Source organism: Hippichthys cyanospilos, chromosome 9, assembly GCF_059441005.1.
Source record: "Hippichthys cyanospilos isolate Australia breed blue-spotted pipefish chromosome 9, RoL_Hcya_1.0, whole genome shotgun sequence".
NCBI classification, from domain to species: domain Eukaryota; kingdom Metazoa; phylum Chordata; class Actinopteri; order Syngnathiformes; family Syngnathidae; genus Hippichthys; species Hippichthys cyanospilos.
The window spans coordinates 7,159,503-7,173,982 of NC_142377.1; the positions used below are offsets into that span (position 1 = coordinate 7,159,503).

General features: G+C 38.5%; 1 protein-coding gene across 1 annotated transcript in view; it reads left to right on the plus strand.

Moving 5' to 3' along the window:
• The window catches only part of suclg2 (succinate-CoA ligase GDP-forming subunit beta), a 61,644-nt gene that overhangs the window by 39,583 nt on the left and 7,581 nt on the right, over positions 1–14,480 (plus strand). Inside the window, exon 10 of the mRNA XM_088424394.1 lies at positions 14,010–14,130. Within this exon, the coding sequence (XP_088280520.1) occupies positions 14,010–14,130 (121 nt within the window). The remainder of the gene's footprint in view (positions 1–14,009; positions 14,131–14,480) is intronic.

The following is a 14,480-nucleotide window of genomic DNA, read 5'->3' on the forward strand; positions in this document are numbered from 1 at the left end:
AAATGTATTTGATGAGAATTTCACTCTATATTATTGTTGCTCCTATTTTTTTAAAAATGACATTTCTCATCCATGGCACTGAAAGAGTTAATGTTAACAAAAAAAGCAATATAAATCAGCTTTAAACAACTGTTAAGTTATTACAATGTTAATACAGGATATAGGTTAGTCTAAAACTGAAAGAATTGCTTGAAATTAAAACAAAATGATGTCAATCCTTATTTTATTTCAATTACACTTCACATGACAAATACAAAGCCATTTCTCTTGGGTCATCCACCCTTCAACATCATCGCCCACCTCACTATTTAAGAAGTACTGCACCCACACAATAGTAACATGCTTGTTTTTTTGTTTTTTTACTAGTAGAAAGTGCCCCCTGGTGGCACTCAGTTAACACTTGTATAGTGTCTTCTTCTGTCACTGTCTCCCTTTGTTTACCAAGCGATTGCCCCCTGGTGGTTACTAAACCGCAGAACAAACATCCCAAAAAAGATCAGATATCAGAATTCAACTTGGAGGCACTTTGATCTCCGCTGTAAATCCTGCTTAAGTGAGAAAGATCGCAAGATAAGGACAGAGATTAAAGCTAGCTGCTACGTTTATGAGCCCGGAAAAATGAATGGAAGAAGAGCCCAGAAATGGCGGGACTCTGAGAGGCAGGGCTTCTCGCTGTGATTACATTGTCCATCAGGGCACAGGACGGTCCGCATCAGCCCACAGGATTGATGCTTGACAGAATAATTAGAAAACTGTCTCGGCCCGTAATCACTGGAGCTCATCTTGCAGGAGAAGACTTCCATTTGCTGTCACTGACACACATGGCGCACTCACACACGAGCGGCAAGTCCAAGCCATCTGTTGTTGACTGTTATATGGGGCAGTAGCTTGATAGAGTGCTAAGATGGGAGCGTCCCTGTTTATTCTCAAGGTACTAAAAGAGAGCGCCGGTGTGGCGCCCTTTCACGGCTCGCTGAATGCAGCCATGGAGAACATGGAGGAACTCGCAGTTCATGGCCTGTGAAAGGGATTTAATGGAAGTTTGACGACATGGGCGGACGCAATGTAAAAGATGTGACCGATGTGCTTTGCGTGTCTTCCCTATGCGCGCTCATTTTGAGAGGGATTGTGGCGTGGACAGTTATATTCGCTGTCATGAGTGGCCCGCTGTCATCCAGTTCCGTGTTTCCCCAAATAACAGACGAATTTTGGGGTCGAATTCTCGTATTTTAAGACGGAACAATGTAAAAACTAAAGATCGACCGGCTGGGCTGATTATCGGGGCCGGTATTTGGAAATTCGACGTATATTGGTATCGGTCCTTTTTGTTTTGGTTTTTTTTTTGTTTTTGTTTTTTTTAAGTCCGACCGGCCGTTATGAATAAATCAATGTGAATATATTTTCCTAATAAATTGGAATTTTGAGTGTAAACTCTGCTTGTTATCAAGTTATCAGGCTTCACTCTAATTTGACATCTGGGTGCCGCCAATACAAGGAAAAACTCTGCTCTCTGTGAGACAACAGCCAAGGGATGGAAACGGGAAGGGATAACAGTACAGTTACTGTATAAGGTTTAATAATTTTTAGATTTAAAAAAATGTGTACTGCAGTGGTTTGATGTCCGACGGGTGCCCATGGCATGTGCATTTACAGTTAACTTGTCTATCTGAAGGAAGAAAAAAAAAATTCACGAAGGTGCGAAGTAGAAATCACTATACACACACATCACGATTAAAATGCGATTAATTGTGCAACCTCAGGTCCACCTACCTCTGCTATACTACGTACCATACAACGGAATTTCTAAAGCTGTACGTGCTAAAAGCCGTAGTTTTACGAGCATATTTTTTGGGAAAACCAAGTATGCCTCAAAAGTTGCACAAAAGTGAGGTTACATATTTAATGAAAGATGAATAATGATGGAATATACGCTGCCAAATCTGCATTGTGTATCGTTAATGTGTCGAGATTCCCATCCGAGATGCACTGTAATCCTTCCAATTCAATTACGATGCATAATTTGTTGTTTTGCTATCCTGTGCTTAGCATAATTTTACATTTGCAAGACCACCGCCAAAATTAAAACGCATGATGCACGAAGACTTCTAACCTACAGCATTTATCTCTCCTCACTACTGGGTTCCATACGCTCAATCATCAGGAATGGAATAATTAAAAATGAAAACTACGAACCATTATTTCTTGTCTTTGTCTCATGATCCAAACAGCCACAAAAGATGCTCAAAAAATTGAATGACTGTTGTAAAAGGTCAAACATTTTTCACACTCCGTAACTGAACTCACAGTGTCCAAACTAAGGGCCATTCGTGGCCCGTCGTTCATTTTTAAGAGCCCCACGGCATACATTAAAAATGACACTTGCTACTGATATATTCGTTGCATATTTTTGAGGATTTTTTCAAAATATGCGGAAACGTAAATAACCATTTACAACTAAATTACATGACTAACTCATAGTTATCTCTGCAGTGCTCAATTGGCTTTTATTTGGTAAGTTTATTACATTTTATTATTGATTGGTTTTATCACGATTTTGAATGACATGAATTATCTTCCATGGTACAGAAAGAGTTAACGACAGATTTGGCTAAGCCAGTTTTCACCCACTGTGAAGAAAACTGGGCCAAAACCCTCCATCATCAAGTGAAATTCCAAGGGCGGCACAACTATTTACTTGGTGCAAGGAGCAATTACCTTTTCTCAAAGGGCCATATAAATGACTTTTTTTTTCCTCCGTTATTATTACCTATTACCTGTAAAACTCAATCTCTTTTTTAGAAAAAAAAATAAAAATAAAAAAACATTCTCGTGGTGAAATGTTCTTTTTTCTATGAAGATCAGTGTTGTTTGTGTCAAACTAAATTCTCGGAATATGTCCAAAAACTTCAAGATTATGCTCGATGTAACGGTAATTGAGCCACCGGTAATCACTGGCAACGGGTGCCATATTTCAATGCCAAAGTCGGCGTAATGAAGTCGTTTGTTAGCGCCCTGAACAACAATCCATGTGTTAAAGTCTGGCGAACCCATGATTGAACTTTTGTCAGTCGTCATACCAGGAAACGGTTGGGATAAAGTGTTGAATTTGTTTTTAAAGTTTAGCCAAAAAGGTCTATTTATTCGCTCAAATGTTTCCTCTCATGTGTGACCGACGACAAAACTTGACAATAACACTCGGCTCTTATCTGCAGCTTCTTAAGATAACACCTAAGAATGTATTCTGTGAGACATGTTGATTAGTTTTAAGTTGTGTGAGTGTGTGTGTTGTGTTTGTTTGAGTTGCGGTAGGTGTTGGTAAATGACAGTAACACCTCTATGCTTCTGGAAGTGAGGTTTTCCTCGACAAAGTTACTTTTCTGTTAGATTATTTTTGTTCTAATTTGTTTAGACGTTATTGGGTGGTTATGAAGGACACTATATTTTAGCAATGTAAAGGTGTGACCATTGAATAAGTACCGTAATTCCCCAAATATAGGACGCAGCTGTGTATAGGACATAATTTTGAGGTTTAATTTTAACCCAATTAAATAAAAAATAAACAAAAAACTTCTTGGATTTAGGTAACTACGGTAGTTGTCCATTGGTCGCAGTTGGTAAAACTGGCGAGTCTTCGTGTCAACATGCAAACGCTGAAGGAGTGTCAAAGGAAAAAAAAAAAGTTGGGGCAATAATTTGCCTTGCAAAGGACGCCCATCTGCACTTTTAGTGGCTCATTGGCTCCCAAGATCATGGTACAATCTAAACGGGAATGATTTGGTTAATTGACCTTCTATGTGCATACATTACAATAAATTAATTTGGGTCAGGCATGCAACAATAGGAACAAAGCGGAGAATGTTGGCTCTTTAATATTCATTTGACAGTTTATTGTACCCTGCCTTTGACCTAACTATGTCTGCCATTTCTCTTCTCTATGTTTCTGTATGCATCGCTTCCGTTTAGTACATGCTAGGGCTGAAACGACTGTTTGTGTCTTTTGAGTAACTTGTGAAAGAATGCTTGAGACATTTTCTTGCCCCAGTTAACCGCTTATTAGTGTTGCACGTCAAAGAAATATGTCGAGCCGGTGACAGCCGACTTTGAACCGATTTCAAAATAAAATATATGCCTTGGTAAGCTTTTATTTTGAAGTTGTTCCCGACAGCATGTCGCGACATAACGTCTTGACTGGCCTTTCTACTTCAAACGTTACTTTCGATACGAGCGGCATAACATTGTTCCAAAATCACGTTTTATCAGCAATACTTGGTTTCCGGCGTAAATTGACATTGCGAGTGTCACAGGATAGATTAGCCGCTAGCTAACAGCGCTCAAATGCTCTGTAGGTAAAGTATAAACAACTTTATTACGTTGACATTGACATACAGCACCTGTTGCCGGTGTTTTCTTTATAGTCGAGCATAAATTAGCCACTAGCTAGCAGCGATCGAGTACTCCATATAGGCTGGCGAAACAAATGTAAATAACATGCACACATTGCTCAAACATTGCTGTTACTACTGAGCACTTTTTAACAAACCTTGCTGACGTAAATGTACTGTTTTTCGACAAATTTGTCTCATAAACCAAAATTTAAAGGGAGAGGTTTGTGTAAAATGTTATTTTTATAGAGAAGAAAGTAACATGCTGCTAATATAAAATCAAATTTAAGTTAAGAAAAAATATTTTTTAAGTTGGTCAATTCAAGTGAATCGACAATTCAAGGTGCTAACAAATGACTTAATTACACTGACATTGCTTGTGTTGTAGCTGCGTGTAGCATAAATTAGCCACTAGGTAGCAGCGCTCGAGTGCTCCATATCGGCTGGCGAGACCACTTTTTAACAAACCTTTCCTGATGTAAATTACGCTGATGTTGGCATTGCCAGTGTTGTAGCTGCATTTTGCATAAATTAGTCGCTAGCTAGCATTGCTTGACTACTCCTTATAGGCATAATGACACACATTGACGTTCACAGCCTGACACAGTTGCTGTTCCTACTGATCACAACAAACAATGCTCACGCAAATGTTCTGTTTCAGTTTGCAATTTTGTCCTAGGCCGAAATTATTTTTTTTGTATTTTTTTTTTTAACCGTGTTTCTAAGACGGAAATTGTTGTGCTTCTGAAGCTTAAATATTTAAAAAATATATAAAAGCTGGTCATTCAAAATTAACTGGTGTTTTATTCTGTCTTATATGTTAACAATAGTTTTTCACCAAGCAATTCTCTTCCATTTTTGGATGTTCAATTTCAATCTTTTGTAGGCTATCCAAATCCCCAAAATACTGCAACCCTGTTAGCTGCCCTGCGGTGGGGCAGAAGAGAACTGCACACCGCAAAAACGCACTTGCTATTTTCTCCCTAAAGTAATTTTCCGACTTCCCTCCCCAAGCACCTAGCGTTTTTTTCAAATCTCCATAAGTGACCTTGTTATTTCAAGGAAGGTGTCCACATTGTGTGTGTCTACACCGGGCCCATGTGGCCCTCCGCATGTCTCACGGCTGCCTGATGGACAACTATTAACCCGCAGTGAAGGGGTTGACGAATATTTATGTCTGCCTGTCAGCAGTGACATGACACCCTCCGGAGAGGAATAATATGTCTGTCCTACCCGACTCCAATTGTTCTGTCCAGTGTGCCGCAAAGTGGTGTGTGTGTGTGTGTGTGTGTGTGTGTGTGTGTGTGTGTGGGGGGGGGGGGGCATGTGTGTTGAGGCCAGGGACATCTTCATAGCCTGAGGTGAGCAGCAGCACGACATCCCTCACTGACATGACAGAATTGCCGTTACCTGCAGGAGTTCGTCTCTCTTCAGTTATGCTTGCAACCTCTCAATGACTTGATGTCTGTAAGCAACAGTAAAGCGTTCATGTCCATTATGTGCACAGTCAATTCTCGGAACGATGCCATTGCTACTGGTCAATACATTTATGACGAGACCGATAGGATGATATTTTTTGTTTGTTTTATTTTGGCCGCTTGAAGAAGTGGGGGCAGCAATGTGTTAGCTCCGAACATATCAGGTCAGAAACTTTTTGGGTGTGGTCGAGTGATTGTTGAAAATAAGTAGGCACCAGCTTAACATTGGTTCTTGCTCAGTCGGAATTGATTCGTTAGACAACTGTTTGTTCACTTCAGTCACCCCATGATACGGAGATACATCTTTATGTTTATCACTGCTTTTCCGAAAAGCTAGAAAATGACGGGTTTGTTCAACCATAAGCATCTGTGTGTGTGTGTGTGTGTGTGTGCATATATATATATATATATGTATATATATATATATATATATATATATATATATATATATATATAGATAGAGATATATATAGATAGATATATATATATATATATAGATATATATATATATATATATATATATATATAGATATATATATATATATATATATATAGATATATATATATATATATATATATATATATATATATATATATATATATATATATATATAGAGAGAGAGAGAGATAGATATAGATACATATATATATATATATAGATACATATATATAGATACATATACACACACGCACAGTGGCCCCCCGTGTTACAACGTCCCTGATTTATGGTATTTTCCTGTTGGGGCGTGGAATACTGAGTTTTTTCATCCCCTCCTTATGACTATAGAAATTGGATGGCTAAACATACACGCAGGGGCTGCAACAATCTTATTTTAATATCCTAATTTGTACCTTAATTTGCTGATTAGTAGATTAATCCGACTTAAAAAAAAAAAACGTTTTTATTTCTATACCATTTAAAAGCATGACGTTATTTCTCTCACGTCAGAAAGCAGACAAAACATGTTCCATAGTAAAATGTGAATATTTTATGTTAAGTCAATTAAGAAGATAAAATTCTGAGCATTTGGACTGTACAAAACGAATAAAACACTATCTAAAGCACGTATTTATATATATATATATATATATATATATATATATATATATATATATATATATATAACTGACTTAATTTGATCATCATTTCATCGCGTTTTTCTAGCACCTCTAATACATACGTATATGTTGGTGGCAAGTAGCAGTCAGCGGTTGCATTAGCTTTCCCGCCGTCACGTAAAACTTAAGCCGCCGCTGTCTGTCAAGAGGTATCTTGGCTTGTGACACGGCCAATCTTTGACATAATGCTCAGTCTGTCTCTCAAGACCCGAGAAGAGCCTGTCATGCTTCAGCAGGCCGGATAATTATTTCCCTCTTATCCCCCTTGCCAGGGCCGGCCTTAGTCTTCAATAGAAGTCAGGGACTGCACCGCTTCCCATCGCCTCATTCCATCTTCTTTTCTTCTCCGTCTATTTTCTTCCATTGGTTTCAGTGCGCCTCGCTCCGAAAAGATTCCGGGACCCTCCTTTCACGCAGTCTTGGTTTGTTTAGGCTCTCTTTTTCTGGATCAACCCTATGAAGAGATTTGCGCAGGTATTATAGCTGTTCACTTTTGGAGCTCTTCATGTTCAAAAGGTGAATGTTCCCATCAATAATGTGTCAATAATGCATCTTTATTACCGATTTTTAATCTCCTTCAATTATCCAAACGAACGTTTACACTCAATTTCATTCGCACAGTCTCAGCGCATTTACCGCAGCGTCAAGTCGGAATCCTACAAGGCAAGATATGGCTCATTTATAGGACAGTAGACCCCCGGGTCATGGCGTCCCTGGCTTACGATTTTTTCTCCTTACAAAGTGGAATGCTACGTTTTTCCGTCCCCCTTTACAGCATTTCTCCCGCTTTACGGCATCAACGACTGTCATGACCCGTGGTGTTGGTTGTGTTTATGTTGTTTTGCCTCCCTCTTCAGGTGTTTTTAGGTAATTGCTCTTCTTTTTTTGCGTCAAACTGCCTGCGTTGCAACACATCACTAAGATGCTGGTCTGTTATTGGGCGGCTTCACGGTGCCATGCTAAAGACTTGATCTCGTGCCAGCGCTTACAATATCGTATTTACTGTGCATTTTAGTACTTAATTCCAACTTGGTTAGCCATTGGTCCCAAGATTGCTAGTGATGTTAAAGGTAGAAGTAGGGATATGATTAGTTCCTACTAATGCACCTGATTATCGGATGCGTGTATGAAAACTCTTTTAAAACACTGTAAGTCATTCGTTGAAGGTGCACCTTGGAATCGGGTGCACCTTATAGTGCGGAAAATGCGGTGATTGCGTTATTTGAAAAAAAAAAACGCATGTAAAATACGGTGCGCTTGGTAGTTCCTTTCGAGAACTAAATGAAATTGTGAACCAGACGAAATTGAAAGCGAACTCCTTACTCCTAATGTGAATTGAGTTCCCAATGAAGTGAAAGACGGCAATGGGCGCCCAGTTAGAGCCAGATGTGTGATTAAAGAGACCGAGCCCGCCTTCATTTGGAAGTCGCGCCTGTTAACCTGTAGCTGTAGGGCATATAGCACCGATTGAAAACAAATAAACAAGGTCTGCCAGAGCACGTGGCGACAGTACAGGCTGTCTGTTGAAGATAAGAAAGAACAATGGCTCCCTAATAGGCCACAGAGGGACACGTAGCCATCTCCATTTTCCAAGCCTATCTGCTTTCTGCTAACAAAGAAAACACCATGCTCTCTCTTTTCGTCCCTTCCTGCCGAGAGATTAAGAGTGCTTAACGGGAATATGGGCATGAAAATGTGTATCTGACTGATAATTCAGCAGCGCTCGCAACAACTCTTCAAAAGAGCCCGGCAGAATGAGAAGGAACACAATGCTGCTGCTTCCCTCCTTGGCTTCAATCTTGAGGGGAGGAGTACTGTACTCTTCACACAATTTTCCCCTCTATTAGTTTCATTTGGTGACTGAGGAAAAGTGTTGATGTTTCATTTGCAAAGGTCATGCAAATGCATTCTGAATGAACTTGGTTTTTTTTAATACTGCCTAGAATAGGTATTACCATAAAATCCTTTATATAATACGCACCTGTGCATAAGTTGCCTGACCTAAATAACGTTTTTTTTCTTGGGACTTGTGTCTAGTACTGTCCCTTAATTCACTAGCATCCATGACCACACAAGCCATTTTTTCCCAGTCCACCATTTTCATTTTGTCTAGAATTACCGTATATAATTTGCAACTTTTTTCTCATGCTATGAGCCCTGTGGCTTATACTATATATGGTGTGTGTATGGGTGTGTGTGTGTGTGTGTGTGTGTGTGTGTGTGTGTGTATATATATATATATATATATATATATATATATATATATATATATATATATATATAAAACTTGAATGAATATTTTAGGAAGATGAGATTTCTTCTGTTTTGCTCTAGTTTTTACATTGTTGCCAAAGTGTTGGTGCGTCTTATGCATGATAAAATGCCAGAATATGTCCCCAAAATGAAGGGTGTGTCTTATATTTGGGGAATTGCGGTACACCTAAGAACCTGAAAACGTCTATAAAATGTTTAATTTTTTTTATATAAATTCTTGTAACATTGGAATGATTTTGGATCATTGTATATGAGAAAAGAATGCATCTTCACTGGATTTTATGGTATGTCTATCTGGTGAGCTTATTCGAACTTGCGGTAGCCCCGTTTCCAGGTTTGACTGAAATATACGTTGGCAGCTTTCACAATGCCAACAGCAATGATCTTATCCAGTAAAATTTGAATAATTTCACATGGCATGCAGGTAGCAAACGGCTCATTCCGTATAGCGTTGCCTGAAAAATAAAAAAAAGGCACAAAGATCAGCTAGAAGTAGCGAGTCGGCGCATTATAATGCGAGTCTTTACACGTGCTGAACTTTGATGAAAGAATTCCGCCTCTCTCGTGACTAGGAGAAGCGTATCATGCTCCCAAGTTTGACGTCTGATACAGATTGGCACAATTTCAAATCTTGGGGTAGCAATTTCGAGAAGTCGACTAGAGCAGGGCAGAACTTCTGATTGGAGTGGCTGTCACATCATGAAGATTAGCCCTCAATTGGCGTCTACTCCGTCGCTTCCCGACTGCGCCGTTGTAACCCCCCTAAAGCCTCGGGCTTTTCCTGCACAACTTAAGGGGCCTCTGGTGCACCATTTTCAATAGAAAATGTCTTATTTCTTTTTCTACATTTCAACATTTTATTGCATCAAAACCTCGCCATGCGCTGCGAAAAGTTCCGGAGCAAAAACAAGGAAAAAAACAGGCACAATTTCTTGTTTCAATCAAGTAATCTGCCATTGGGGTACTAAGATTTTTCTTACTTTTTTTCTAATGGTTTTAAGAGCAACTTGAGTGCAAAAACAATTGTTATTTTAAGCAAGTTGCAAATCACATTTGAGCCAGTAGTTCTCAATGCCAGGTACTGTAAAATGTAAACCTTTGGGGCTTGAGAAAAACATTGTACTAAATTAAGATGGTCTTGGTTAAGATCATAGGTGTCAATCTCAAGGCCCGGGGGCCAGATCCGGCCCGCCACATCAATTTATGTGGCCCGCGAAATCTTGGGCAAACTTCAAATTTCTGGGTAAATTACTAAATTTGCAAGTTGTCCTCAACATTTAAAAATTTGGGGGTAAAAATAACAAGCATTTTTTGTTCCCAATATCTTTTTTGAACAGTTTTTACGGGGCTCTTATTTCAAAAACTAGTTAGAAGTGTGACAAACACACCTAAAATTGATTTGATTTAACAATTATACCGGCCCTCTGACAAAAATTATAACTACAATGCGGCCCCCGATAAATATGAGTTCGACACCCCTGGTTAAGATCATTCAAAATCATCGTTTCATTGCTATCAGAAAAAATATGAATATTTCGAGCAAAGAAATCCTAGTAAGAAAATTCTTAATATCTTGAAAATAAGCATTTTATTCTTCTGATTTTTTTTGACAAAAAATGAGAATATGTTGCTTATTTAAGTAAGTCTTTTTTGCTTTCTTAAAATTGACTTTTTGCTGTGTAAACTGTTGATTTAAGTAAACATAAGTAATATTTAGTTCAACTTGAATAACCGAGTTCGAAAACTGGAATAGATTTTATTTTATGCTATTTTTTTCCCTAATTTGAGAAAAATGGGCTTAAGAACATTCAGTCATCTTATCATTTTGCTATGAGGAAAAAATATGAATGTTCTGAGCAAAGAAATCTTAATGAGAAAATACTAAATTTCATATCTTGAAAAAAATTACGATTTTTATTGCTACACGAGGTATTTTTCCTTTTTAAACAAAAATGAGAATATATTGCTTATTATAAGCCCTTTTTACTTTACTAAAGATGACTTTTTCCAATGTGCACTGTTGATTTAAGTAAACATACTGTAAGTGTAATATTTCATTTAACTTTTACAATTACAATTACAGAGTTGGAAAACTAGAGTAGATTTTATTTTTGCATTTTTTTTTTCCTAAATTTGTCTTAGTTAATCTTGTTTAAGATGAAGATTTCAAATTCAAAATCATCTTTTCATCTTGCTATGAGAAAAAAAAGTTTTGCGCACAAATAAATCGTATTGATAAAATACTAGATTTAGTATCTTGAAATAAGAATTTAATGTTTTTTTTTGCTTCCTTTTTGGATAAGGAAAATATTTTTGTTCTAAGCCCTTTTTACTTTCTCAAAATAGACTTTTTGCAGTGTGGTCATATAGTCACAGTCATTCCCTCTCACTATTTCACTTTAAAAATATGTTATTTAATTGCCAACTCATGTGAGGAAAATCTCCCACAGACCGCATGCGTATGGTAATAAGAAAACACAAACTTTGCAAAAAAGAAAGTCTCAGACACATACGCATTGTTATAAACAGCACTTACCTTTGTGCCAAGCAACATAAATCTTTCCTTATGTATCATTTATATACATGGATGTCAATAGGAGACGCATGAATGGAAGAAATATTGTTCTTCCCAAACGAGACAGGCTTGAAAAATGGCTTGCAAACACCAGCAGAGTGCAACCTTGCCTAGTGAGCTCATCAAAAAATGCTTCTGGATCTATGCTGCCCCCTAGTGGCAGCCCGGAGAAAAATACAAGCAAACACAGCTTGTATTTATTTTCCTGTTGGTCATTATGAGACGTTGCGATGCTGTATATTGAGAATGTACTTATTTATCCTTCTTTTTTTCTCTCTCTCTCTCTCGGCTCTGTCCACCTCTGTGTCCTGATCCGTGCTTGTTTACACGGAGATAATCATTTGGACAGCATGTAAAGGACAATGCCTCGCCTGTCACTCCATTAGCTATCCAAGTTCTTGATCTTCTCTCCCAGTAAACATCATTACCACACGCTGAAAGCAGAACACGTCGGGGCAAACACACACATGCGGGAGACGCTTGCGAGCCCTTCGTCCAAATCGGCAGCAGCAGATTAGCAGTGATTATAAACAAGCGTAGAGGATTAATCCTGTGTGTTCTGTGTCCACTTTTCCAGTCAGCTAGCCAGGCTAATTATCAAGAAGAAGAGCGGAAGCTTGCTTTCCTTGTTTGTTCAAGAACTAGCAAACGAACTCTGCTGTCGTCCAGGCGAGACACCGTCGGAAGGTCGGGCGGCACTTTGCAAAATGTTTTTGTGTATTTTTCAGGGAATGCGCACAGCAAAGCGTTGAAGTCATCGATTCCCGTCTTTGTTTAACCGGCGGAGGTGGAAAATGTACTGAGGCTGTACGACAAGGCCCACCGTCAATGAATGGATTGTTTTAAAATGGTTTTCATATACGGTGCTCACCACATTATAAGGTGCATAGAATAGAAGCAACCGTAGTGGCTGTAGTTGTGTTATGCATCCACTAGATGGAGCTGCGCTAAAGAAAATGTCAACAAAGCAATCAGTCAATTTAGTCATTCTTGATTAATAGACAATCAGAAATGAAGAATGATGATTTGTGGAAAGTACTGAAGAATGGGGGAAAAAATACCTCAATACCTAAATACTACATTAAAAGACTGTTAGGATGAATCAGGAGTTGAAAAGAATACAATTAGGATTAAATGATATTTTAAACTTACATTTTTTTCTTAAAATATAATATACATTTTTTTCCTTAAAATATATCGTTTTCTTAATTTAAAATCAGTTTCTGGATATATGTCATATAATCGCACTATCTTTTGCAAAAACTCATGTTTTTTTGTTGTTGTTTTTTTTTCACCTTTTCCCCTTATAAATTGCTTCAAAATTCGACCAATGGCGGCAGGAGTTCCTACAACTCTTGGGCAGTAGTAGATTGCAACCCCACCGGGAGCCAATCACGTGCATCACAGGCATCAGGTAGATGCGAAGGAAGCACAGGAAAAAGCCAGAGCATTGTAAATCTCTTACCTAGATTTCTTTTTGTAATGAATTGTAATTCCAAGTGTAAACTCGGAGTTTTATCATGGGTGGCCCGCTACAGGATTCTCTCTAATTAGACTTCCGGGCGCCGTAAATATAACCGCAGCTCTCCATGAGAGTATAGCCAGAGGGAAATGGGACGGGATAATTAATCAGTACATTTACTGTATCAGGTTTGATAATCTAAGACTGAAGTAAATATGTATAGTGTGATGTCCGGGGAGTGTCCTTGGCAAGTGCATATATAGTTAATTCGTTCATTTGTCTGGCATGCAGAAGAACTTTACAGTGCGTCTCTCCGTAATATGTTTGTTTTTTTTTTTTAATAGAAAGAAAAAAAATGCACTCAGAGTGTGATAGGAGAGGCACGAAGTAGCAAGGGATCACCGTATTTAGCATATCAAAATTTCAAATGGGCCAAATAAGCATTTTAATTGGAAAAAATACTTTTGTAACGGAAATGCAGAGGTAAAACTTTACATGGCGATTAAGTTATTTTATTTTTTCCTCCCCCAAAAATGAAAACTCTCAATGTATGTACAGTATAAGGCTCGCCGGATTATAACGCGCGCTTTCAGCTTTTGAAAAAAATGGAAGGCTTTTACGTGCACATTATAGTGCGGAAAATACGGTATCAGCCGCAGGGTTCAAAGTGTGAGCAAAAAAAAAAAAAATGATAATACTCTTCATCTTTTGAATTTCAGGTTGAGGCCATCCTGGTCAACATTTTTGGCGGGATCGTCAACTGCGCTATTATTGCCAACGGGATCACCAAGGCCTGTCGAGAACTGGAACTAAAGGTGCCGCTGGTGGTCAGGCTCGAAGGTAGGAAAATACTTCGGAGCCTCTGGGTTTCTTTATCACGGTGATTGTGTCGCTTTTCAGACTTAATAACACCACTGGTAGCAAAAGAGGATGAAACTGAAACTTACAGCACGCCAATTTTTCACCTTGATTTTACCTTTGAAACCACTGCTGCTATGAGATTATTCATCTTCATTGCGGTCCAGTCTGCCTATACCAACAACGGCGCATTCCTCAAATGTCACCTTTATGCCGCAGCCGTCATTAGGTGTAGGCAGTATAGAAGAATGGAGACTGCATTTATAAGCTCACCTTTCAATCTGGGTATGCTAATGGGACCTGTACAGCCGTGTGCGCGTGGAAAATGTCAT